General features: G+C 39.7%; 2 protein-coding genes and 3 long non-coding RNA genes across 6 annotated transcripts in view; 2 read left to right on the top strand and 3 right to left on the bottom strand.

Moving 5' to 3' along the window:
- Nucleotides 1–3575: 3575 nt before the first annotated feature.
- LOC132993462 (uncharacterized) lies at nt 3576–4677 on the top strand. Its single transcript, XR_009676476.1, has 2 exons — nt 3576–3618; nt 4221–4677. It is a non-coding gene; the product is annotated as an uncharacterized LOC132993462 (long non-coding RNA).
- Nucleotides 4678–5066: 389 nt separating this feature from the next.
- Nucleotides 5067–6585, bottom strand: LOC132993461 (uncharacterized). The gene is made up of 2 exons (XR_009676475.1): nt 6295–6585; nt 5067–5280 (listed from the first exon to the last, which is right to left on the bottom strand). It is a non-coding gene; the product is annotated as an uncharacterized LOC132993461 (long non-coding RNA).
- A 6197-nt stretch (nt 6586–12782) lies between these two features.
- LOC132993048 (uncharacterized) overlaps nt 12783–27458 on the bottom strand; it is a 54417-nt gene continuing 39741 nt past the window's right edge. The window contains exon 2 of the long non-coding RNA XR_009676420.1: nt 12783–13156. This is a non-coding gene — a long non-coding RNA (uncharacterized LOC132993048). The remainder of the gene's footprint in view (nt 13157–27458) is intronic.
- Nucleotides 18820–21490, top strand: spdya (speedy/RINGO cell cycle regulator family member A). The gene is made up of 6 exons (XM_061063245.1): nt 18820–19171; nt 19288–19346; nt 19434–19519; nt 19598–19769; nt 19922–20249; nt 21119–21490. Exons 1-6 carry the CDS (start codon nt 18919–18921, stop codon nt 21178–21180), a joined length of 960 nt encoding a protein of 319 aa, XP_060919228.1. The 5' UTR covers nt 18820–18918; the 3' UTR covers nt 21181–21490.
- Nucleotides 21894–25643, bottom strand: trmt61b (tRNA methyltransferase 61B). 2 transcript variants are annotated; one of them, XM_061063244.1, is made up of 7 exons: nt 24608–25643; nt 24414–24516; nt 23467–23657; nt 23273–23364; nt 22273–22478; nt 22096–22176; nt 21894–21983 (listed from the first exon to the last, which is right to left on the bottom strand). In XM_061063244.1, exons 1-7 carry the CDS (start codon nt 25388–25390, stop codon nt 21949–21951), a joined length of 1491 nt encoding a protein of 496 aa, XP_060919227.1. In that variant the 5' UTR covers nt 25391–25643; the 3' UTR covers nt 21894–21948. The 2 variants fall into 2 exon arrangements, with proteins under 2 accessions (XP_060919227.1, XP_060919225.1); XM_061063242.1 differs by having other exon boundaries at nt 22096–22179; nt 24608–25641.

Below are 27458 nucleotides of genomic sequence, written 5' to 3'. Positions count from 1 at the left end.
CTTCTGATTATGCGTTGGTTTTGCTGCATGGCACACCATACAGCAGCAACAACTTCTTCATTCTCTATTTTTCTTGGTGACTAAACAACTCAGCTGTCCTTTTATAGGCCAGTCAATGATAATTGTCTCATCTGGATTCATACCACACAGCTGGGTAGATTGTTATTGGCTATCCATTGAGTGTGGTAGTGTTGGCCCATGGATTACCTGATCGATATTTCTTTTGGGAATCAACTATTTTGTCACATTATACATGCACAGCCTGTATCAGTCATAGCAACATCAAGTCTAGATATCAGTCTTTTCTGATTTGTGTTGTGGTTCTTAAGATATTATGCAAAGCCATATAATCAGATTATAATCACCATAAAAAACATCACCCTGTCTTTCAGGTAAAAAGGGATCAGAGACATTTTGAGCCACATTATGTTTTGTGCATTTCTTCAGTTGTACATTCTTGTGTTGCATAAATGTAACAATTAATTTCATACTTATTTTGATGTTGATTTCTGAGTGGACAGGAAGGTGATGGTTTCACTTTTGTTACTTGTAGCCTGGTAGTCTATATTGCTTTTATTTCACCGGTAAGAAGACACAGGGGAACGTTTTTTAGATGTGCTTTTAGTAGTCCATTTTCTGAACATTGTAGTTTCAACACGACGGACCCACGTCATTAACCTCCGCCAGCCCGTCGGATTGTCAGAGCAACGAGATCGCCTTTCCCTAAGTCCTTTATGAATTCTCCTAACATCTTTCCTTAACCTCATGACGTTTCCCCGGGGTTAAGGTAAAGGAGATAGGAGGGACAATTCGAACACACCCTAAAACTCCTTGCTGGGATTTTTAAAGCTAAATCAGGAGCTCTGAGAGGATCCTCAGAATGTTTGTGAATACAGGCCTGGATCTTTTGATGAAAGCATCTTAGCACTTAAGTACAATGGAGGATTAGGGCCACATTAAAAAAAATATATATATTACATTTATGAGATTAAAGTTGTAAATTAACGAGTTTGAGACCAGTGTGCGCGAAAATGATGAAAGTAGAACTCTTAAAGAATAAAGTGGTTATTTTAGTCTATATCAGAAGAGCAGCAGCATCTTGTCCTAAAGGTTTCACTAATAAGGAAATAGACTACTTCTTTGTGTCGTCGGTAAAAACAGTTCAAGAGAAGTTTTCACTTCAACTTGGAAGATCTTGTTTATCTGTAAAATGATGAACAGGACACAAACTGTCTCTGCACATGAGACCGATAACAGACACAAATAGATGTGTTGGGGCTTTACTTATGCAGATATGAAACTACACATGCTTTTGGCACATCATCATCTTCACCCTGTAAAAATACTGCAAGAAACTGAAGAAAGAACCACACTGACTTAGAGGAAGTTGTCTACAGAGGAAAAGGCTGTAAGAGTTCTACTTTCATAATTTTTTGCAGGCTGGTCTCGAACTCGTTAATTTAAAGAAATAATAATTTAACGTGGCCCTAATTCTCCGTCGTACTTAAGAGAGCTCCGAAGGTGTAAAACTGTTAGGAAGAAGAGTTTCTCAAGCTGAGGAACAGAAAACAAATATTCATGCAGACATTTCAATCATCTGACTTTTTTCAGTACAAAGTGAGACATACATGTTGAGTTTCTCTACATGTGGTTACCTCCACAGGTGTATCTAATCACTAATTAAGACTCTTCACATGCTGATATGTGATTTCAAACATCTTGTAGGCTGTATACTTAATAAGTATGTTGTATGATTAATCACACAGATGTAATTTTAGTGTTTATAAATCATGCAATGTCTGACTAGATTCTATGATGGACTTGTTTTCTCACTCAGTAAAAATCCTTGCTGTGATTTTCAAGTTATGAACTCTGAGAGGATTCTCAAAATGTTTGTGAATACGGGTCCAGGAATTTAAACTTGTGGCGAAATAACACTGACTGTGATATGAGGAACCTCTGGGACTTCACCATATTACTGTTTACAGTTTGTCTTCTTTTTTAAGTTTACTTGTAAAAATCTGTGTAACAGAGTACTTAAAGAATAAAGACCCAACAAGAAAAAATATACAAAAATTTAAGAATAAGAGGAACAACTTAAAACAATAGATGACTATAAAAGAGCATGCATAAAACAAAATACAAGAAAATGGTTTGATAAAAATCTAATTACCTCGACCTTTGGCCAATGCCATGTTTAATTTTTTTTGGAACCAGAAGTGACCAAACTTTAAGAAGGGGGAGGAGCTTAAGAGCAGCGAGGGGTTGGTGAACACTCATCAAGTCATCGAAGCCGTACAGTCTGTAACCAAAGCACATAAACAACGAGCTATTTGACCATCAACACGTTTCTATTTGTGGTGGGAGCTGACCAGCGTTTTTCAAAGCTGAGGAAGCTCAGAGAGTTTGTGGAATAAAGTTAAGTCACCACTTGCTCACACCCACACCTCAGGTGAGACAGTGAGCAGCAGGTGAAGCAAATGAACCAGGTTACTTTAAATGAACTGCTCTTTTCATCAGCACAGCTTGCTCTCTTCTGAGTGTTTCAGGTGTAAATTTAATAAAACTAATACATTTGTTTTTTTGTTTTTTTCCGTAAAATCAGGGAAAGTTGTATCTTTTACTCGCCAAGTGATGTTTTCTGTGTTACTGCAAGTGTTTTGTTGGTGTTTATAGATTTACACACACAGACAAAAAGGCAGGGAGAACCTCTCACTACCTCTGAATGTGAGATAATGAGTCAGTTCAGCGCACTGGACACTCAAAGTATATAAAAGCTCCTCACACCTGGACTTAATCAAAGTCAATCAGTTAAACACACACCTGACTGCAGTGAGAGGATTCTCTCACCACTCTCAATGAACACAAAGAGTGAGTGCCCACACAAGCACACAAAAAACTGTTTACAAAATGATTTTAGTCGAATAAAATCGTATAGCAGCAACACAAAGGTACAAAAAATGGGTAATCTAGCCCATGTGAACTGATTTTATTGGGAATTGTTTTAAAGAGAATATTTAGCATTTTATTATATCACCTTTTAAACTTGGTTTCTGTAGCCTGTAACAGCTCATATCTAGGCTACATGAGATCCTTAAGGTAGGACATATTTAGGCCTTGTGTAAAATCATGCATAGTGCACTAAAAAAAACCAGCTAATATTCTGTTTTGGCAGCTGATGAATGTATTGACAAAATCTTTTAAAATTGTGTAAACAGAAACAGTAATTGTTCAAACAGCCCTACACAGTTTACTTACAGTTTACTATAACACAGGTCTATCCATTAGACTGTATCCTAATCCCATATGAAATATAGCACAGAGACCTCTGCAGTCTGTGATCTGCATTTTATTTATAAATTCGTGAGCATGAATTAATAAAGTTACCATGTTGTGTTTATAGCATAGACTGTAAATATTACTGGACGAACCCTGACCCAGCAAATGAGTCCAATCCAGTCCATATTGGATTTGCAGTCTCAACCTAACTTCGGATCAACCTAGCCACAGCAGTAAGGCGGGACCGGCGGGACTTAACTCCGCCCATTCAGCGCGACGTTAGCGGTCCACTTCACATCATCCCCTATTCCTGCTCGTCCTGAGTTATCTCTATAAACAGTAAGTTAACATTTAACTTTTCTACAACACAGTTAAAACTAATTATCTTCAACCCAAATATTTAATTAAAGTCTTAAAACTACACTTTTTTAAATATACAATTATGGTTATTAGTTATTTGTCAGAGCAGTTAGACTTTGTCAGTGTTAGCAGAGAAATACATTAGAAAAGTTTTATCCATAAACTGTAAATAAATATGAAACATCCAGAAGAAATCAATATTACAAAGCATACAGTTCATGTTACTGTTCTGACAAAAAGAGGAATGTCTGTGTCTTATATTTACTGATGTCAACAACGATGAGGTGAACATGACGATTGAAAAATAAATATTTAGTATTTATTATAAGATATTTGTTTTCTATAGAACCCCGTGAAGTCATGGAGTCTGTGGACAGTGTCAGCTTCACACCAAAAACTTTAAGTATTAGAAAAAATAGTGTTTAAGACTGGCATATATTATTATTGCAGCTACCTTGTTCAATATTATTCCTGCAGATGTGGCTAATAACAAAAAAACACCCTGAGCTGTCACATGTAGTTAACTGTACATTTTGTCTTGTCTGAGGCATTAATTGAACACCTTTGTATTTCTCCTATAGACACAGTGTGGATTATTGGTGACTTGTCCGTCGAGGTGCCCAGAGAGCTGCAGAGACAGAGGAAGAAACCTGAGCCTCAACAACATCTGCATTTGTTGGTTCTTCTGGGGTGGACTTCAGTTGCTTCTCTTCAACAGCTCGCTGCGAGGGAGGTCTCCCCCGGATGGCCTGAGTGATGTCATCCACAGGCTGAGAGCTGAGGCGTGTTTTAAGCCTCTTGACAAACCGTTACACCGTACCCGCCTGTCAAGCTGGTCAGCTACACGCCTTATTGTGAATAACTCTAATCCTTCATTAAATCAAACGACCCCCGTACAGTGTGTGTCGATCGAGACATGAGCTAATCACACCTATTTGTTTGTTTTGTACCAAGCTGTAAACATGTTAATCTCTGCTGTAAAAACAGGCTTTTTGAATGTAGTTTTTCAGATTAAATAAATATGTCTATATAAATGCACTCCTTTGTCTCTACTTATGAGTACACATTTCAGATTTGAAATGACAAGACTAAAATGTGCATTAATGCTCAACTCAATAGCTAAGGGAAGGAAGTCTACTTTTACACAACTTTTTATTCTATTGACATTTTTTTTTACCAAATACTAATGTAGTTCATTTCTGAAAATGGGATGGAACAGAGTCATTGCAAAATTTGCCCTTAAACACAGCCCCATTCTTAAATCAAGATACATGGAGAGTAAATAAGATCAATAACTTGTGAATAAAAACACAGTTAAAATGATTTAGAAATGTAGTCTTCCCAGATCAATATCACATAATATCAACTTCTCTCATCTAAACTGGACAAATGGGAAGAAAATGGGAAGAAAATGGTTTGAATGCAAGTTGTTTGGAGGAGATCTATTTTTATTTGAACAGCATGAATACAGTCTTCCAAGGTGCAAACCCTCCTCCTCCTCCTGAAGCCTGTGGATGATGTACTGCCGTCTTATCTGCTGGCCATCTTCTCTCACCAGAACTTCGACTGTTGAAAAGTCATTCTGAAGAAGCTCGAGCATGTGACATGGATCCAGGAGAACATGGACTTTTAGTGCGGGGTCTTCAGGATGGAAAAGAAAGAGAGAAAATATCAGTTATTCATTAAATCAATTTGTTTGTTCTCATCTATTTTTCTGTATTCATCTGTGTGTAAGAGCACATTTCTAAATTCAACAGTGTACTACCCAGACAACAAAGGTACAGTATTCAGGTAATCAACATCTATTCAAAGTTAAGAAGATAAACGTTATTGTAATCATGATATTTTCAGCTCTCACTCACTTGCACAATGATATTCCACAGGAAAAAATTTAGCAGTTTATTGTGGATAGTACTTCATCTTAACATGAAACAAATATAACCTGAATTATTTAAATCATTAACAGGTCCCAACTCTCTGTGCTTTAGTACAGAACATACAGTAGCTCATCTGTTATTAACATGAGCTCAGTACATGGCTGTATTCTTCAAACTATGTCTTGTACTTATTGCTTTATATCTTATTTTCATTCTATATGTAATTTATATTTTATATTTCTACTGCTGTATTCTGTGGAAGAGCATCTGTAATGATTAAGAACTATATTAATAACCATATTAAATTTACCTGAACTCACACAAAGTTTTTTTTTTTTTAATTTGGTAACAGTTTGCACAAATGTTAAGACACTATATCAACCATGTAACGTTAATGTCATCCTGTATAACCTACACAGCATATTAGGTTCAGTTGAGTTAAGTTTATGTTACTGACGGATAATTACTACACAAAGTTTGTTTTTTAATGTCCACATTTACGTGGAGTATAACATTCATCATAACGTCAGATAACCATATTTACAGTCTGCGGTTAACCACCGAGGTGAACCTTTAGCTTCTAACATCACACAAACTCATTATGTTCAACAACAACATCTTAACAACAAACATTTCTAAACCATTGACTGTAAATAATGGACTACACTGAGTACAGTTAGCCGACTGGTTTACAAGCTAACGCTAAACAAGCTAGGTCCGTAAATCTAAATACCGACACATGAATATGCAGTAAATATAACACTACTATATCACTTACCGAAAAAAACTGAAGCATCAACTTCTTGGATGGTCTGTTAACCGCACAGCAAGCCATGTATGTTGTCAGATATGTGTTAAACAAACTCTCCAAACGAAGTAAAAAAGAGGAGAAATCAGAGGCTGTTAGCCTCCTGACCTGCTGACCTGACAGACAGATGCAGCGCGCAGAGCTGTCAATCAAATCTGCCACAACCCTTATATGGGCATAGCCGTTTTCCTTAATAGAATAAAATCCGATGAGTTATAAAAAATTGTGTGAGGAGAAGGGGCCGTCAATTTATCAGATATATCTCGTTTTTTGAACCAGTAAACATGTTAATTCCTGTGGTAAAAACGGGCTTTTTTGGCTGTGGGCTTATGGCACTTCCGGCGCTTCTGCAGCCAGCCTCAAGCGGAACCTCGAGAAACTGCAGTTTTTTGTACTTCCGCATTGGCTTCATTTTTCGAGACCGGAGGTTGCCCTTTGGTTTATACAGACACACTCAGGTGTCACAGAGTGTCTAGAGACAATGAAAAAACAAATACATATAGGCCTAGTATTTAAACACAAGTGTTATATTCTTATTATCCATTTACTGTACACAATCTCACTAACACGCACGCACGTGACGTACGTCAGTCGTTGCCATGGAAACGGAACGGTGACGTGAACCAGGTGATTTCAGAGCTTCAGCTCTTTTGACATTTGTCTTTCGCTTTTGGACTTGACACGAGTTGACCCGATGCAAAGTCTCTCTGCTGGAAGCTGAACTTTTGGAGAACTGATCACCTAAAAAAAAACTTTTGTTGGAGAACATTTTGTTGGAGAACTTCACCCGAGGAGAAAAGTTAAATTTTTAAAGTGAACAACCTCAGGACACTTGATGGAGGAGTACCTGCAGGCCAGATACAGGTTGTTGCTGCACTACTACGGTGGTAAGACATCTTTTACTCTCACATTATGTTTCATTATGCTCATTTATATCCATAAAATCATTTAAAACAATGTTCAGTACAAGTTTAATGCTGAATTAATGCAATTGTTTAAAGTAAAGATCGACACTTTGTCAAACTGAGTGTTAGAAGTTTGAAAACCTCTCACAGATTCGTTTTTATGTGTAAAATGAATATGAGATGGTGGGAAAGTCAATATTCTGCCGGGAAATGTTTATAATGTGTTTAACACTGATGTAGGGATTTGAAAACTTTGTTATTTTGATTTGATGGCATGAATTATTCTAAATTTAATATAAAGTTTTGGTTATAAAGATGGCGACTGGGCTATTTTTCGTAAAATGCTTAAAATTAGTTTTTCTTGATCACCATGGAGACGGTGGAATTTTAGAGAGCTGACGTCAGAACGTCAGCACGTGCAGATGTAAACAAATGGACGTCTGTGTGGATACATGAGTTTGATTTTTGAAACTTTTAGCTTTTTAACACGGCTTTTATCACTGAATATTTCTGACAATTAAATACAATTTCAGTTCTTTGTCTTTTAAACTTAAATGGATTGAATTCATGTTTAATAGAATTGAATAATAGAAATAGTTCCCAATTTTAAACTGAGATGTTTTTTTGTCAAACAATTGGTACTTTCCAAGGCGTCATAACACTGTCATATATTCAAAAAAGTCCAATAGTTGAATGTTAATGCATGTGAACTCAAGTAGAGTTAAGACATATTTGACTTTTGAACTTTTCTTAATTTAAAATATTTCTGTCATAGCTATCCTAGCATCTAAACAATAGTTACTTTGTCTTGCTGTTCAGTTTTAGATAAATGAAACAACAATGTCATTAAATCAAGCACCAGGCTAAAAGCTTGGTAAGAAATGTTGGAGATTGAAATATCTGTTTATCAACAGTATACTCTAATTTTGATGGTTTATTTGAGGTCGATGTGATAATAGTTCAATCTGTGAATGTTCTGTGAAAGCATACTGAAGAATTTGATCTGTGGACATAGACAAAAGTTGCTTATTGACCTCAGTTTCATGTCAAATTCTTTATTTATACCGTAACTTCTCAGCATAGTGCAGGTTGTGACTTCTTTCAAACTCTCTCACCCTCAGGTGGACATCTGAACAACTTCATCGAGCGTCCCGTCGCTGAGAGGCCTGGAGAGATCATGGACGATCCTCCAGCGCCCCCTGCTGACGAGGAGGAGGAGGAGGAGATCGACGTCGTGGGTCTGGACGATGAGGAGGAGGAGGAGGAGGAGCCTCAGGTGGCCGAGCCTGACAGATATGATGTGGATGGTAAGTGGGATGATGATGGTGCTCACAGGTTTATAAATGAGGATGTTATTGTTCAGAAGACAGTACATGTTAAGGCTGTTTATATCATGGGATCTCCTCATTTAAAGTAGACTCACTGAATTTGTCTCTAAACACATCCTGCTTTGTGTTCACACAGATGAAGAGGAGATGGAGGTGGCTGCTCTGGTGGACGAGGAGGTGCTTCAGGTGGCCGAGCCTCAGGGAGACGACGGAGATGCTCCTGACAGGTTTGATCGTCCTGACGGCAGGAGAGGGGAGAGAGAGGAGGAGCTGAATGATGTCAGACCTCCCTCTCCTCCTCTGCTGCAAGAAGGTCCTGCTGCCCAAATTCCTCCTGCTGACCCTGCTAATGCTCCTCCTTATGCTGCTGCTAATGCTCCTCCTTATGCTTCTGCTAATGCTCCTGCTTATGCTGCTGCTAATGCTCCTCCTTATGCTGCTGCTAATGCTCCTGCTTATGCTGCTGCTAATGCTCCTGCTTATGCTGCTGCTAATGCTCCTGCTGCTGCTAATGCTCCTGCTTATGCTCTAGTTTATGCTCCTGCGTATGCAGTTTATCCTGCTCATCCCTGTGCTCACTTTGCTGCCCCTCTTGCTTACGTTTATTTTCCTGTTTATGTTGCTCCTCCTCCTGCTGATGCTCCTGCTGATGCTCCTGCTTCTGATCCTGAGTTTCAGATCCCTCAGCTGGAACCTGAGACCCTGGGGCCCCTGACCGAGGTGGACGACTCTCTGGAAGAAGATCCTGCATCGCCCTCAACTTCTGGCTCCTCCAGGAAGAGGAAGAGGGAGGACAGCGAGGAGGAGCAGGAGGAGGGGGCTGATGCCAGGAGACCGAGGACGTCCGATGACAGCGAGGAGGAGGAGGAGGAGGAGGAGGAGGAGGAGTGGGCTGATGCCAGGGGACCTAGGTCGTCTGATGACAGCGACTCAGAGGAGGAGGAGGAGTGGGCTGATGCCAGGGGACCTAGGTCGTCTGATGACAGCGACTCGGACTAACTCCACTTACTAATTCTATCTGTTCTCTCTTCCTCACACCACAGGTTTCTCTCCAAAGGATGCTGCAGTAACTCTTTCTTCTTCCACTGATGACCGGCCTCTGCGTCTGGATGGACCAGTGATTCCAGGGACAGCTCTCACGTCTGGCAGGGCTGAAGACCCCCGTGGTAGCGTCTTGCACCGGGGGCATATCTGCAACATCTCCACTTTTTTTTCTGCACGGCGGCTGGGTGGACTTTTCTTTCTTTGATCCTGAGGGCGGGTCTTAGCGTCTGGCTGGGCCTGTAAGACTCCAGGTAGCCTTTGCGTCTGGCGGGGCTGTCGACCCCCCCGTGCATAGCCTTTGCGTCTGGCGGGGCTGGAGAGGACAGATGTAGTCCTGGTAGTGTCTTCAGATGGATTTGATCTCCCTGGTCACAGCACTAGAGACTCTTACTGAATGAGCAGTGACTGGAGCGCACAGGGAGAGAGAAGAAGAAAACTAAAGGGAAGCTGCAGAAACAGGAAGAAACCTCAAACAGGAACCAGAACCACACTGGTCAAGGGGGGGGGGGGGGGTCTTTATTTATCAAACACAAGAGCCTGGAGATCAGCTCAACAGCTTCTAGAGGTGAACTACAGACACATATTTCATATGGATAAAAAAAGTAAGTACAAGTGTTTGACATGTGGAGTCAGTGACTCAGAATAGGTAAGAATGGATTTACTCAATCGTTAACCTGTGGCCTTTCAGGCTCTTTCATCTGAACAAGTGTCAGGTCATGTGTCACTTTTAGAAGAAACCAATTATTCCATACAGTAGGCTATTCAGTCCATTTACTAGCTGAATCTGTTGTTTAGCAAAGGAATGCATATTTACTGACAATTTCTAACCCAGGCTGTTTCAGCACAGTGGATTAAGGAGAGATAAAGTGAGTGATAAAATGTTAGATGAAACATAATGTTTATTAAAACAACAACCTACCTCTCTTCTAACATTAACAAATCTACATTATCATGTTTCAGTCTCTAGAGAATATTTCTATGTTGTGTAAACTTAATAAATTATATATTGTAGCATCCAGACTTTACAGACCCGCTCAGGAGCCGCACGGATAGGAGGAAGGAGAGGATGACAAGGTTTGATAAGTATTCACAGAAACGCCGAAAGGAGCACAGCCGAGTGGTGATGTATTCCTGTTTTCTTTACTATGACTGATAGCTTGAAAACAAAGGTGAGTCATCAATATAATGTTTCTTTCATAGAGACCGTAATGCATGTGTTTGTGTAAACTTGCTGCTCGTTGTGTTCTAATTTAATTTTACCACTTTTTTTTAAGTCAAAGAATCCTGATGTGTCTCATTATTCACTGTTGATAAAAAAATGTGAGTTTAAAGTTTAAAAAAACAAAGTGATCAAGAACAGACTTCATTGAACACCTGACAAATATCTCTATTGCAACATTTTAAAGAGTTATCGTCTAATAGACTCTTTTGTCACCGGGTCACCTAAGGTCATACCGCGGGAACAAAAGCTTCTCACTGACACTACTTTTGTATTTTCAGATACCATTACTAATTTCATAGTTTGAAGATTATTTTTCATGCCAATAATTATTTGTCTGTTGACTCTTCATACAGAGACTGAGGCTCCTGAAGAACATCCAGACGTTTCCTTGACAACAAAGATGAAATCTTCCTCCTGACGAGATGAGAGAGATGACTGACCATGACATGGAGAGAAGAGAATGTTCCTGTGTTTCAGTCCACTACTGAAGTAAGCTGCATTTTTAAGGATTTCTTCTACATCTGTGAAAATGGTAGACACTGACATGAGACCAAGAGAATAATCTGTACTCATGATAATGTTTCTGATCTCACAGTGAAGGACTCCTCATGCGTCTTTGGTTCTCCTGGAGCTCCTGAGAGACAACGTAAGAAAAAAAACACAGAGAGATGACATCACACAGCCAGTTTGATGTGAGGACGCTCCAGCACCACAGCAGTCCTCTAAACACACTGAAGCACCGCCAGCTCCAGACTTTCTACTGTGAACTTCAATCTGATTTTAAATTCAATCAAATAAACCAAAAACTTAGACATGTGAAATGATCCTGTGTTCTGTGAGATCCTTCAGCCTCACTGATGTTGGGTTAACACAAAGCTTCTACAATAATAAATCACTTAAAGGTTACATTAAAGGTGATGTAGTTGAACTGTTTCAGAAACTGTGGGCTCTCTGGAGTCTGTTTGAACAGACAGGAATCACATCAGACACATTATCAACACTTTAGTAAGGAGAGCAAACTGAGAGCTTTATTGTCATTTAGAGGAGTCTAAAAACAAATGAGTCGTTTTAACACAAACAGAAATGTTGGACAGCAAATGTTAAATAAACACTTCAATGTTTAAAATGTCATGTTTAAAGAAGATGTGATTTTTTTTTGCCCTGAGGGTGTCTCCAGAGGAAAAGGTCATGTTGTGACAAAGATGAAATGTTGAATCATCTGTTTCAGTTAATGAATCAACCAGAATAAAGAGAAAGGTCAGCACACTGCTCAGCTCCAAATGAGCAACTTTATTTAAAACAGAGAAACATCTCCATCCATAAGATCTTCATCAGGATAATGTGGCACGAGACAAACAGTGTTTTCTAAAGTGAGGCAATTAGCAGAAATGAATTATCACCTGTTGAACCAAAACAAAAAAAAAACGGATAATCATTAATTGCTTATGAAATGTATTTAGTTATTACCTTCCCTTTTCTATAATTGTTCCTTCTATAACACATTTTCACTGTATTAAGTATTCTTTAAAGTTAAACCGCACTTGCAGCAAGTACAGTATGTGTTGTACAACATTGTAACAAATTTGTGTATTTTCCCGGATTGCACTAAGGGATACCTGTCCTGTGCAGCTACAAAGCTGCCATTGTACCTGTGTGGCTGGTGTAGCCTTGTGCAACCATGTGGCAGCACTATTATACCAGCCTGCACACTATTCTCAGCTCAACATCACCACTGTCCCCCCAGTGCACAGCTGCACAGAGACAGAACAGCAGTGGCATAAACCAAGAACCATGGTATGCTAACTTTATGACATACTGTGAGGTTATGTAAAGTTATTTGTCCTTGTTTTTGGAAAAAATAAAAAAAATTTGTCTAACTGCAAGGTGTTAAACCTGGTCCTGTAAATGAAATGGTCATCCTTTCAGCCAGACCCAAGGAAAGAAGACTTACACAGGGAGTCAGGTTATTATTATTTATATATTTTTTGTCATGATTGTTTCTGTAATTATTATCATTTGTGAAAACATTTGAGTTAAAAGTCATACACAGACACACATACTTACCCACACAAGATCAAAACATGCACATTACCAACATATACATAGACATGAGGTAGCAGTTAAAAAAAAAAAGGCGTAGCTCTTGTCCAACACAGAGTTCACATTATTTTAGCAGAAGTGTTGTGTGCCTTTATGCAGTGTTCGGTATAGTTAGGGTAAAGACCTTTTTAAATAAATGAATACATAGGTAGATAGAAAATAAATGAATAAGCAAATAATTATTTGTCTTTTCCATAGGAGCAACTTGTATAAGGGAGTCAGTTCCCCACTGCCTGAACTCTCCACACTGAAGGTGGATGAAGTGAACCATGGACTTCCCAGTGATGTGGCTCCATTAATAACAACTATGGCAATAGGCAACAATGTTCGTCTGGTTGACTCTGCATTTGGAAAAGTGCAAGAAGGAAGTGTATTATCTTACCACATGCCAACAAAAAGAGTGCCAAAAACCTGTCCACACACAGATGCCCCTTCTGTCATTGGAAACATCCTTAGAAACAGCACATAAAATTGAATCAAGTACAAAAGAGCAGAGCTCCTGCATTGAGTGGCACCAATTGAGAAATTTAGAGAGATCTGTCACAGCTCTGCTGTAAATCTTGTTAAAAGGCTACTGAGACCCAGCCATCAGACAGCAGACATGAGGAGGGGGTTTGAAATGGAGCCTGCAGCTGTAGAGGAGTACTGCAGAGCAAGGGATGTGAACCACTACCCTTGTGGGTTCCTCATCCACCCCGACGCACCATGGATGGGATCATCACCTGATGGTATTGTCTATGACCCACAGGGGCAACCAGTCTTTGGCCTCCTAGAAATTAAATGCCCAATGTGGACTGCCCTTATATAAAGATCAGTGAGGGCACACACACACTCAGAAAGTCCCATCCTTACTTTTGGCAAATCCAGGGCCAGATGCTGATTTCCGGTTTAGACTGGTGTGACTTTGTTGTCTATACACAGGAAGACATGTTTATCCAGAGAATTCCCCAAGACAAGGAAACCACAAAAACAATCAAAGAAAAAATTGACCTTTTCTTTTTCTATGTGTACCTACCCACTTCCTTATATAGCTAGACTGAAATTAGACTGCCAAGCAAAAATGCTCAGTAGGAAGCAAAGGCATCAGCAGTGTGTTCTCCATGATGGATTCAATTTTAAATGTATGTTGTTGTTTTGCACTACGTTAATTATTTGGTTATAATGTGTCCATTGTGCTTAAAAATGAAATGTTTTACACTTGTGAGAATGTATGTTCTGCAATACAATGTGATCAATAGCATGGGAGTGTTTCATGTATAAAATGTATGTTCTGCAATACAATGTGATCAATAGCATGTTGTTTCATGTATAAATGTAATTTCTAAAGAAAAGAAGGTAAGCAAAAGAAATCTGGGTCCAAAGTGAATGTATTTCAACAAACCAATATTCAATGACTTCAACAACACCAAACAGATTTCATGTTATACAGATAATTGCTATTTACACTACTCTGGCTTCTTGGACCAAGACTTAACAAGAGGCCCATTTTCATAGTTTGTCAGGAGACATGCAACAGAATAAAGTTGGTTAATGTTTCCAAAAAGCCGGAGTGGAATCTCTGTCTCGAAGAACTTGTGTTCCTTCACTCGGCGTATGAGACGCTCCACATGCACCCTGACACGTGCAATGGCCTGTGTCTCCCTGACCTCAGAAGCAGACATCTGAGATCTGCCAGAGAGAAATGCCGGCCTGTAGATTTTACATGGCACAAAGTCATCAACAAGAAAACCTCTGTCAACCATGATAGCCATCCCAGGTTTCAAAAGGGAGAGAATTCCAGACTCTCGGGTTGATCCAGCATACAGCGGAGAGATGAAGGTGACTGCCCCATGAGGTGCAACTCCAAGCAGCCCTTTGAGAGTGCAATTGGACTTGTATGCAGAGTATACCTCGCTTTGGAGAAGCGGTGATTTTGGACACTGGCACCTCAGCTCTGTGCAGTCTAGGATGACTGTGGTGTCTGCGTAGTCCTTAAACTCTGTTGGCCCTCTGTTTCCCTAATTTTCTCCTCTGGTATCCAGATCCTCACTGACCCAAGCACAATGTACAGAAAGTTGCTCCATGTTGTTATAATGCGACTGACTGTGGACTGGTGGACTCCGTACCGGTCAGCAAGGTCACGCTGTTTCAAACCAAGTGCAAGATAGTTAAAAAACATGAACATCTCATCTATGGGCTGCAGGGAGTGAGCCTGTTCAGAACAAATGAATAGCTGCATTAAGTTTCTCCCAAATCAGTTTATTTCTATCAAAACTGATCTTTGTCAGGCTGGTAAAGGAGAAAAATAATTATTGTTGTTATTTTCATTATTAACAGTACTTACTGCTGGAAAAGTGAACTCTGTGAAGTTGCCTCTCTGTGCTTGTGTCACCCTGACCATAGATGGTACTGCAGGTTCTATGAGGAGGTCATAAGATCCAAGCCTTAAATAACACAATTTAGATGTTAATATTCAAATTTGAATAGTTGTATTTTTTTATAAAAACCACCGTAAAATATGATTACCATAGCCTTGATTTCTTACACACACAATAATATGTATTAAATATTACATGTAAAAGGATTCTGACAGCTGCTATTCCTCTACATTGCCAAATACTTTAAATCCTCATTCAGATATGCGTAGATCAGCTACACGTTTTAACACATGCAAACCTTTAGTGAATCAGACAGACCTTAGATGTCTAATGCTGAATCTGCACATGAACAGCTGTCTAGAATGTCACTGTCACTGTTTTGCACATTTACACCTCTGCCTCCCAGGAAAGTAGGTTAACAGTTCTGCTGGAATCTTACCTTGTGAAAAAACGTATGTCTCTGTCTGAGCCTGCAAACCTTCAAGTGAAGTGTCTGGACTTCTCAGCTGGTCGATCTCACTTCTTAGGGCCTTGTTTTCATCGAGAGCTCATTTGTGATGCTAGCTGCCTCCTCACATGATGTGTCCTTCTCCTCTCCCTCCTCTCCTACACCCGCCTGTCTTCAAAGTGGAAGAGAAAAATTGTTCTACTCGAACAAGGCAGGGACTGCTCCCTTCCTCAACAATCTTCTTGCTGTCTCAGATAGGGGCTCACGAACATACAAACGCGGGTATGGGGGCTAACCGCGAAGTGACCTCGCCTAATAGCATAAATCCATTTTCGTCTTGTTTCGAAATCCTTTGGAAACGTGTGAAAACTGAATTGTATTTACTGGATGCAGTACATAATGGCACACAACAATGTTCGGCTGTAGAACTAATAGTCCGTTGAAATTTATAGCTTTTCCCCGACATTATTTTATTTTAGAAGCAGCAGTGAAGCGATCAGAAACCGGAAATTAACCGGATATGATGAGGCTGGCTGAGATTTTACCAGAACCACGTCACCACCCCTGCGTGCATATAGCCTGTTGGGCTACTATTCTCATACAGGCCATAGCATAACCACAGCACAAAGGACCATAGACTGTAAATATTAGACATAGGACGAGTGAAGTTTTGTGCTTGCTGGAGAAAAAGAAGAAGAGCGGCGGTTGCGCGCTGCGCGTCCCCGCCTGCAGGTTGGCGCGGAATCCAGAGGCGCGTGCACCAATCGTCAGGTCAAAGAAGACTGAAGAGTGACTTAATGTTTATCTGACTTCTTAATGGTAAGAATTTATAAGTCTTCATAACATCACATTTAAACTTTTAGTGCTGTTAATTGTTGTCTCACTGTGTCGCTGATAAAGAAGTTAGCAACACAGAAATTGGTCAATTTCCGATAAATTTATGAATAATTAAAAAAGGTAATTTAAGCTAGCTCAACCCTGTTTTTAAAATATGCCGAAGTGTGAACGGCCTGTGTTTTATGGCTAAATTATATTATCACGAAAGAGCTTGGTCGGCAATAACTTTATACCCAATAAGAAAAAGTGTCATTTCTTCATTTTTTAAGACTTTAAATCGGTAATGACCCCAACTTTATGGAAGCGATTAGTGATCAGAATTCAAATGATAAAGCTAATTTGAAAATTCAAATGCATTAACAGAAATTCTTTTTAACTTTCAGAATATGAGTGTATTATTTGACTCAAAAATAAAATGATGATTAATTTATCTAATTTGAATTTTAGTTTTCAACTTCAAAAATGCACATTCTTTGACTAAATTAAAACGAAGAAGAAAATGACATTTGCGCTATCATTTTCAAAAAATGCCCCGCTAAATCTGCATTATAATTCAAATGAAAAAACTAATTTTAAAATGAAAATACAGTAACAGAAACACGTTTTAATTTTCAGATTATAGGTGCATTATTTGACCTATATTTAAAATGAATATTCAGTCATCCAGTTTGCATTATACTTTTACTCTCTATGTATGCATATTGTATGACATCATTCAAATGAAAACTAAAAGGTCTTTGGCTTTTCGTTTTCAAACTTGCCGTGCTAAAAAGTGATCATAATTCAAACCAACTCGAAAACGGAATGGCAAAGTGGACGGCGCAGGAAAGTGACGTCAGACTCCAGATCCCAGGCAGGCGAACGTAATATTTACAGTCTATGAGGCGAGTGGGCAGAACGTGCAGTACGATGGGTGGCGGGGTGAATCTTTAACACTAGGGCAGACTTTAGTTCACACTGTGATGCAGGTGGTGATCGGAGTGTTTTTTTCAGCGCACACTGAACTTTCAGCGAGCATGACGCAGCAGCTTTATAACCCGAGCTGCCAAGTCTCACGTGTGACACCATGCCCACTATCTCTGACCGTGAGAGTCACTCAGCATCTGCACGCCGTGAAAGTCACACAGACGTGTCCTAAGACCGGTTTATTGATAGATTATAGATCACTCTCTTCTCTGCTTAACTTAGTTACATTAAAAAAGATTATCGATTGAATTTTCTGTTTCAAATAATCTCTCCAGCTCTGTGCACAAAGTGTCTCTCATCCTCATCCTCTGTGCATAATGGCACACACTCTCCCTCTCGACCGACTGTATGAGCTCTCTCTCCCTTTCAGAGATTGTTTTGTAGTTATTAAAAGAATAATCAACTACAAGGCCAAAATTGAATCAAAATCAGGGCAACAACTAGTTTGGAGCTTGTATCAGCGTTAAAGATTCACCCCGCCACCCATCGTACTGCGTGTTCTGCCCGCTCGCCTCATAGACTGTAAATATTACGTTCACCTGCCTGGGAGCTGGAGTCTGACGTCACTTTCCTGCGTCGTCCACTTTGCCAATTCGTTTTCGAGTTGGTTTGAATTGTGATCACTTTTTAGCACAGCAAGTTTGAAAACGAAAAGCCAAAGACCTTTTAGTTTTCATTTGAATGATGTCATACAATATGCATACATAGAGAGTAAAAGTATAATGCAAACTGGATGACTGAATATTCATTTTAAATATAGGTCAAATAATGCACCTATAATCTGAAAATTAAAACGTGTTTCTGTTAATGCATTTTCATTTTAAAATTAGTTTTTTCATTTGAATTATGATACAGATTTAGCGGGGCATTTTTTGAAAATGATAAAGCAAATGTCATTTTCTTCATTTTAATTTAGTCAAAGAATGTGCATTTTTGAAGTTGAAAACTAAAATTCAAATTAGATAACTTAATCATCATTTTATTTTTGAGTCAAATAATGCACCTATATTCTGAAAGTTAATTTATCATTTGAATTCTGATCACTAATCGCTTCCATACAACTTGTCCATTAACCGCCATTCATTCAGATGGAATGATTTCACCCAGAAAGGGGCGGGGCCGGCATCGTTTGGGCAAAGTACCCGGATAAGTTGCTCTCATGAAGGAGCTGGGTGCTATCAGTTGTTTTGCGAGGTGGCTGTCAGCTAATTATCTTAAAAGTTAACGTCATGTCGTCATTCAGCCTAACTGGGTAAAAACAGATAGTGTGTATTGTACCCTCGTGTGTTTCATATGATTTGTTAAATGTTAACCTCTGACCACCTGTCAGTGTCCCCTCTCTGAACCCATCATAGACCTCTTCACTATAACTGATCTAAACTGAATCATGATGAAGCACACACACAAGTGGTGCCAGACTCCTCCATCAGTAACTGTCCGGGTCAAACCCAGCAGTTTACGCTCTCTTCAAGTCAGAAGAAGTCTGCAGATGAAAAGACCAAATGGACAGGAAGCCCAGGGCCCACCAGAGAAGAGCCAGCCGGGACAGCGATGGCTTGAGAAGTACAAACTACAAACCACTGAGCATCCAACTCTTGTCATCCAGCGTCAGGAAATGACGGCATTCTTCAGACTTTTTGGTATATAAAAAAACCCCAATAAATCATGTTTTAAGCATGTTAATTAATCTTACTCTTAATGTTGAAAACATTTAGAACATTAGGCATTTAATTTGAATAACCGTGTCTTCTTACAGATGATGACCTTGTCCAGGACTTTTTGTTGATGGACTGTTGCTACAAAATGACTGACAAGGTAATTCATGTTTTAGTGAAAGGAGAACATCTCTCAAGCCTTGTGATGCTTCATTGCCTGACTTCATGTTTCTCCCTTTTTCAACAGTACCTGCTAGCCATGACATTTGTGTATTTCAAAAGGGCCCTCTTCCCTATAGCTGAATACACCAGGAAGAATTTATTTATCGCTTTGTAAGTCTAAAGTGTCATTTTATTCTGATTAAAACATATCCTCCAGTCATTCATTTGTCTTCTGTGCTCCGTTCCTAGGTATCTGGCCAACACCATGGAGGAGGATGAGGAGGAGAATAAGTATGAGATTTTTCCTTGGGCCCTGGGAAAGAACTGGAGGAAACAGTTTCCCCGCTTTATCAAGCAGCGAGACAAACTTTGGGCTCGTATTGACTACAGAGCTGCCGTCAGCAGGCGCTGCTGTGAAGAGGTACAGACAATGAAAGTCCTTTAGGAGACTGCTAAATGGCTTTTTTTGCTGCATTCTGAAATTATTGCTTACATGTATTGCCAGAAGTTCCACCTCTGTTATTTCTTGTTGTTTATTTTCTTGGTCTTTGTCACTCTATCTCTCTGCTTCAGGTTATGGCCATTGTGCCCTCTCATTCTGTGTGGCAGCGGAATCGCCCTGAACACCATGGATTTGCCCAGCGGCAGTACAGAGACCATTCCCAAGTTCGTTTTCCCCGTGGCCCGTCAGCCTCCCCGGTTTACTGCGCTCTCTGTAAACTAAGCAACAGGTTAGATCTTCCCTGCAGAGGTTCTTCTGAACAAACGCGAAACCCTGCCTTTCCACAGCCATTCATCTCTGCACAGCATGTGGAAATCACCCCACCCAGGGCCTGTCACAGGAAGCCGATTGACATGAAACATCCTCCTCCTGCTGCTGTGCGGAGGAGGTTCCCAGAAGGTATCACTGACTTTAAATTCTGGACTCCTTTACATGTGTATGTAGCCTAAATTTGACCCCAGAGTGATGTTCAACAAAGATTGAGCATGCTCATGAAACCCTCACTGTTGGATATAAGGGTTAATATGACTGTAGAAGTGAAGTCACTCAATATTCCATCCATCCATTATCTGTACTGCTTATCCCATTTGGGGGGTGGAGCTGATTCCATATGTCATTGGGTGAGAGGCGTGGTACACCCCGGACTGGTCCCCAGTCAATCAAAGGGCTGACATACAGAGACAGAAACCAGGCACACTCACATGCACACCTAAATGGCAATTTTAGTCTCTCCCTTTAACATTACAAGCATGTCGTTGGACAGTGGGATGATGCCGAAGTACCTTAGCATGCACAGGGAGAACATGAAAACTCCACACAGAAAGGCCCTGCCCGACATGGACTCACACCAGGAACCTTCTTGCTGTGAGGCGCCAGCACTAACCACTGCCCCCAAAACATTATTTTCCTTTAAATTTGAAGTGAAGTCTGATTTTTATGGTGTTTTCACACATACACAAAACTCTGTTGAGCTGCATGTGTAAATGCAAACAGCCCATTCTTTTCACCCTGACTTTACACTTGAATTTCCCCACTGGGGATAATTTAAGGATCCACTCTTTTGAACAGGCAACTCAGGAAGATTTCAGGGGCAGCCTGTCCTGAAGTCGTATTGACATTTTCAGGAGTACATTTAGGAAAAAGGCTTTAGATGAAGGTCATTTCCAGGTCGACAGTTTACCTCAGTCGGTAGCTGATGATACAAGACTAAGGATTTCAAACCTATCTTGTACTAAACTACTTGTTTCTACATCCCCCCTCTTTGTCAGGGGATGAGTCTTCCTGTGGATCCTCGTACGACACCTCCATGGACTGGATTAATGAAGAGTAGAGCGCCACACAACCTCAGCAGTTTTACAGCCTCCATTGCTGTTCTTACCCAAATGTTCTTTGCATTACGGTCTCTTTTAATACCACATCTACTGTGAGGTCTAAGCTTTGTGTTTAACTCTGTACAGATTCAGAGCAACGTTACTCTTTAGTAAGAATGAGCTAATGTCATTTCATACATCATAAACTGATGGAAACATGCAATAAGATCCATGTGGCACATTGAAAAAAAAAATGTTTTACATACAGTGTTCTTTGTAATTATTTATTTATATATATATATATATATATATATATATATATATATATATATATACATATTTTATAGACTGAGGCACCTCTGGGATTTTCTGAAGAGCACTACTTCACAAAATCTGAAACATATTAATTTATATCTTTGCTGAATCAAAGTTTAGCCACCAATGTTTAGTTGTCTGTCACATGCTGGGATTCTATCAGGGTGGGTTTTTTCTAATGTTGCCAATGAGCCTGTTAAAAAGTTCAATTGTGCCTTTTGTGTTTTTAAATAAAGGCTTGAACTTGGTCTTTTTTCAGGTTGTTTATTATAAGCACATTTATGCTCTTAAAGTTTTATTAACCATCATCCCATGGACTCCCCGACGAATACTATCAGCCGCCTGATTCTGTCATTTAAATTTTCAGAAGTAGGTCAAACAATACTTTCCTAACGGAGTATTTACAGGAAGGAGATAATTGTTGTTGAAATCAAACATTTATTTTCCTCTGTGGTTCTTAAAAGGCAGCACAGCTACTGCACATATTTCCTCAGTTTCACCAGGAAAGCTGAAAAAAAGGAGAAATACAAAATGAGAATGTATTCATAACATCAAATATAATCTGTTAATGGATGTCGAGGCCCAGACCGGTCAACACAACAAATATGTTCTCATCTGACCTGTGTGGCTCTTTTGTAAAGGGTGAGGTCTGGCGATGTAAGGAACACTCCCGAAGGCCGGCTGTTCCTCTGTGGTGGTCTCTTCTAAAATAAAGCAAAAGGTCTTTGAGAAGGAAGCTCTCAACCGAGTAAAATATAAGACCAAAGAACAAAGGTTTATAATGCTGTTACAGTCACCTCTGTCTGTGTCCTGTGATGTCTCCTCGTCCTCCTCCATGTGGTTTTCAGTCTGAATCGGGGCCTTCCTCGTGCAGTAGCTCCCGTCTTTCTGGCGGGCTGGAGCCACCAACCAATCCCTGATGGGAACCTCGATGGTAGATTCATACAGCACAGGGAGCTTCAAACATCGAAGCCCTTCCAGCATGTCGGTGACCTGTGTTATACTGTCACAGAGGAACAGACAGGGCGGTTAACACACTACAGCCCTGACTCAATCAAACACTGACTGAAGTGATTCATGAAAACAATACAACCCCTATAGACACATTTCAGGACATGCATGAGGCAGATAAAAAAATGAAAGGAGGAAACTTGTTATATTTTATATGGAAGTTGAATTGTTGGGCATACATTTGAATTTTCAATATTAAACCAGAACCAAACACAAACAGAGGAAGATTTGTACTTTTACATTTTGATAAACTATCTTACTTTCCCTTCTTTTTCTATTGCCATGATACTTTCCATACACCTCCTGATAACATGATATTGGAACTTTTAATAAATGATCTGAAAACTTGAGCATTTGTCTGAGTTGCAAAGTTCAAATGTAGTGTATTCGCCCTTCTGCAGAAAGAAAGAAAACACCATTCTTACTCTAGGTTGTCCCAGACTAGTGGAAGCATGGTTATCATTATCACGACACCAGTTGTCATGTCACCATTATCTTTTTTTTTATTATCGTTTGTAATCATGAATTACTGTCAAGCTAAAGTTCACATTTTGACAATTTAATTTAGTCATATTGAACTTTAAAGCTCCTGTGAGGAACTTCCTGTTTGTGTTTATTTTAAGATCCCTGTAGATCAAGATGTATCTCTGATGTCTTTGCTGATTTTGCTGATTATATGTCATATATACAGTTAGACGCTTTCATATTTGTATGGCTAAAGTGTATAAAGCCTGTCGCCTCAGGTCAGATTTGAAAGATGACGGTGAAACAAAAGGAGGTACGCACTTGGCGAGGTAGACAGCACAAACGGCTCCAGAGTGCAGATGTGGAATCACGGTGGGTAAAACCAGCTGAGGGTTGCTCATGTCGAGAGCAACCTGCAACAGACGGGAAGATTAATGAGCAAATCATTAATGACTAACTAACTCTGTGTAGCACCATCTTTAAACAAAAGAACCAAAAAAAAAACAGGCACTGACCGAGTGGAATCCCTGACCAGCGAGGAGCGAGGACGCCGTGCTGAGGTCAGCGCTCAGAAACTGGACGTTGTCAGGCCACTCCTCCCCTCGCCGCAGACTCCACGCTGTCCTCCAGCGATTGTAGTTCAGTATGGCTCTTTTTTGGTGGTCATCTCTGACCTCCACACTCAGCACGCGACCCTTGGAGCCGACTGGAGAAAACGTTAAGATAATGTGGATTATAAACCCAGTTACAGATATTTCACAATACATTAAGCAAATGTTACAACCACCTCTGTCACCTTCACTTCTAATGAAGATAACTGATGAGCCAATGTAAGAGGTGTGTGAGTCGTTCTTCTGGATTTAGGGTTTGGGGGAAAAAACGTTGCTGGACAGTGTTTTCTTTATACGGAAAGTTCTCTAACTATGTTTTCAAACATAATAATTGCAGACTGTAACGTGCAAACCAAATGAACAGATCAAACCTCATACACTGTCTTTGCTCTTTTTCCTTTACATAGGCAAATAGGCAGTTAGTGTGTTTTGTGTGCGTTTTCCTTCTTATTTCTGTGGAAGTGAAGACTGAACTGTGAGATTTGCTTTATGTTGGCATGATATTCATTCATTGATTGTAATTGGACAGACCATCCAGACATTTATTGTTTGCTTTTTGAGTAAGGGGCAGGCAAAACAAGATGTATTCTTCTCCCTGCTCCTTTCCATACATGGGATAAAGTGTGAATCGTTTTGTTTTTTTTCCTGTTGTGTGTTGTACGGAACAAATAAAAAAAAAAAAATTAAATGAAAAAATGTCAATGTTTTGCAAATCATCATATACACATGTTTTGCATTTTACACAAACTCACAACTTTTTTTTTTAAATGTTGAGGTTATACTTAAACTACATGTCTTTGCTGAATAGAGTATCTGCAAACCTCCTTTTGAAGAGAAAAAAAAATGCAAACCTGCTCTGGACAGGAACAGAGACATGGCCCCGGACCCTGAGCCCGACTCCAGCACGCAGTCTCCCTCACTCACATCCATCATCATGAGCATCGTAACGGCATCCTAGGAAAACAACAAACACAATATCTGTAATTACATTTTTTTTTTTTTTTTTAAACGAGACAAAGTACAAATACACAAACAAATACTGCACCTTGGGGTATGTGATGACCGGCGCCCTCTTCATGAACAGCACATAATCGTCTAGACTTGCTCGACGTATGAAGAGTGACACCCCCCTGTTTGTTTTCAAGGAGCAACCTGCAGGCTGTCCGGCTATGTCATTGTGCATGATGACCCCCCAGGCGCTCTGCAGCCGTGTGCCTGTCTGCAGCTGGAACATCTTCCTGAACTCCACCTGCCCCTGCCTTCGATACTCCGCCACAAGCAGCTCCCCAAATGCAATCAAGTTCTCCCCTGGAAGAGAGGCCGAAAGACAACTTTCACCCCCATCAAATGCTGGGTTTGAATGACTTTCAGAAATGTTTGGCTCCTCAGCTTCATCTGATGCATGATGGGATTCTGGACCTGAGATAAACTCATGTCCAGTGTCTTCTTGTGTAACTGATTCCTGGATACTTGTCCCATCTTCAGGGTCTTGTCTGCTCTGCTCCCTGAGCTGCAACACCTCAGGACTCAGGGTGTCCTGGGGCAGCATGCCACTGATCCTCTCCAGGGGGGACAGGGGTCGCCTCTTCCTGAACATCAGAGCTTGACTGGGGGTCAGCTCGGTGCTCCGGGGTGAAGAAGAGTCTGCGTTGTCTCCCTCATTCTCTTTGCATTTCAAGGAAGCAGTAGAAAAAGTTCTGATCACCCTCCTGTGTTTGTGTAGTTTTCCCTGTATGTCCCTGTTACTGACATGTCTGTGAGTGGATGAGCTGATCCTCAACAGTCTGCGCATAAACAGAAGTCCAGATAACGGCGTTTGCACAGCCATCACGTCGGATTATGACCTTAAATTATAAATTAAACGGAACTGTGATCTCATCCGTTGAATTAAAATGTGATTGAAGTCCTGGATGAGTCTCTGCGACTTCAAAAATAGATCCACGATATAACACGAAACACTTTCATATCTCACTTACTCCATTAAGAGCGCAAACAGTACCGGCTGTATTTACGCCCCATGGAGGTCACCATGCTGGAAAACACCGGAAAAGAACGTCATAACTGAGCGACAGATGTAGTGAATGACGTCTACCAGAAGAGGGCGACATTAAGATGTGTCTGTGCCTCCTTTCAAGCTCCAACCATAGGCTCCAGTCTAAACATTACTGCAGTAGAAAGCTTTTTTATTTCATGTCTAATTTATTTGTTTATATTTTCTATACTTGTATGTTCTCAATTGGTGTTGCAGCGTTCAAGTGCTGTTTTATAATTTCGGAAAAACGTTCATTTAAACAACTCAATTTGACCAAATACAGTGAATTATTATTACATTCAACTAATGAGTGTATGCATATGCATAACAAAACATCATCTATTCGTTGTAGTTCTTTAAATGTGGACTGTGTCACTGATTTGTGTCAGGTTTGCTGTTAATTTGAAATAAGTGTCGCTACATCCAACAGTTGTGATGATACAGCTGTTACTGTTGCTGTTGAGCTTCACAGCAGGTGGCACGACGGCCTGTTCCTCACAACAGAGCTGGAGACACTTACTGACAGCACAACATGGAGTTTAGTGAAGAAGATGAGAGGAGGGGAAGGGAGGGGGTCTATAAATGCAAAGAGCCACAAGAGAAAGAAACAGGATACAGCTGGTTCAGTAGGGAAGGACAGGATAGGTAAGGATAAGTAAGCTCAAAATACACATTAAACAGAATAGATAAGATAAATAAAAATAGGGGGTATATACAAGTACAAAATGAATGATGAAGTTAACTATGCAGGGAATTGAGACAGTATGTGCAGGGAATGACAAGATAAAGTGACATTACAGAAGGATGCTCAGAGACTGGGGGAGGAGAAAGTAAAGCTAATAAAGAGTGAATACGATTTTTCAGGTTCAGATTTAAAAATAAGCCAGTGCTATTATGGAAAGATTAAAAGTATGGCCAATTTGAACCTTTCTGCCACTCTGTATTTCTACTAGGCTATTACAGTATAGGCCTTCAATGGAAATTGTGTTGTTTTAACTCAAGTTTGTTTGACTGCAAGCCATAGATAAAGCATATGTTACACATGAGCTCATTCAATATTAGGCTACTTGTCCTAAATGATTGAACCAGTGGTTTCAACTTTTTCGGCTGTGAACTATTACAAGAAATCTATTTTATACTAGTCTATTTGTTTGTTGTATTAACAGATGAACAGTTTAATGTTGATTGGGTTGTTTCTTTAGAGAGAAAAAAACACAAAGAACATATTCAGGGAGACTAGCCTTGGACATTATAAAGCAGAGGACCTAGAAATTGATTTTTACAAAGTTAACAGACCCTAAGGATGAGAGTTAGGATGTTTTGTGTTGAGTAAAATAAATCAGCAGTGGCTAGTGGCAACACTGCTTAGAGTCAATGAGTCTAATTATTATTATTATTATTATTATTATTATTATTAATAAGAATAATAATTGTTATTATTTTTATTATTATTATTATTAATAATAATAATAATAATAATAATAATAATAATACATTTTATTTATAAGCGCTTTTAAAAACTCAAAGACACTGTACAATAGTTAAAAAACAGTAAGAACAGTAAGGACAGACTAACGGACATTGCAACATTACACACAAATCATAAAGATAACAATAAAGGTAAACTACAGAAAACAGAAAATACATCACAATCATACATTAAAAGCTTGTTTAAATTAGCCTATTTAAACCTTCATATTAAACATTTCTGGAAAAGTCAAGTGATGATCATGCACTTATTGAAAACCCTACAGAGACAGCACGTTTATTACACTGTGGAGATTGTTTCGAAACGGAAATTGATTGTTTTGTGTCGTGAGAGTTACAAATTACCTTAAAACCCACACTGGGTAAAACAATATGC

This window comes from Labrus mixtus, chromosome 18, assembly GCF_963584025.1.
Source record: "Labrus mixtus chromosome 18, fLabMix1.1, whole genome shotgun sequence".
Taxonomy (NCBI): domain Eukaryota; kingdom Metazoa; phylum Chordata; class Actinopteri; order Labriformes; family Labridae; genus Labrus; species Labrus mixtus.
Note: the sequence above shows the minus strand (reverse complement) of the source record. Positions and strands in the feature narration are given on the sequence as shown.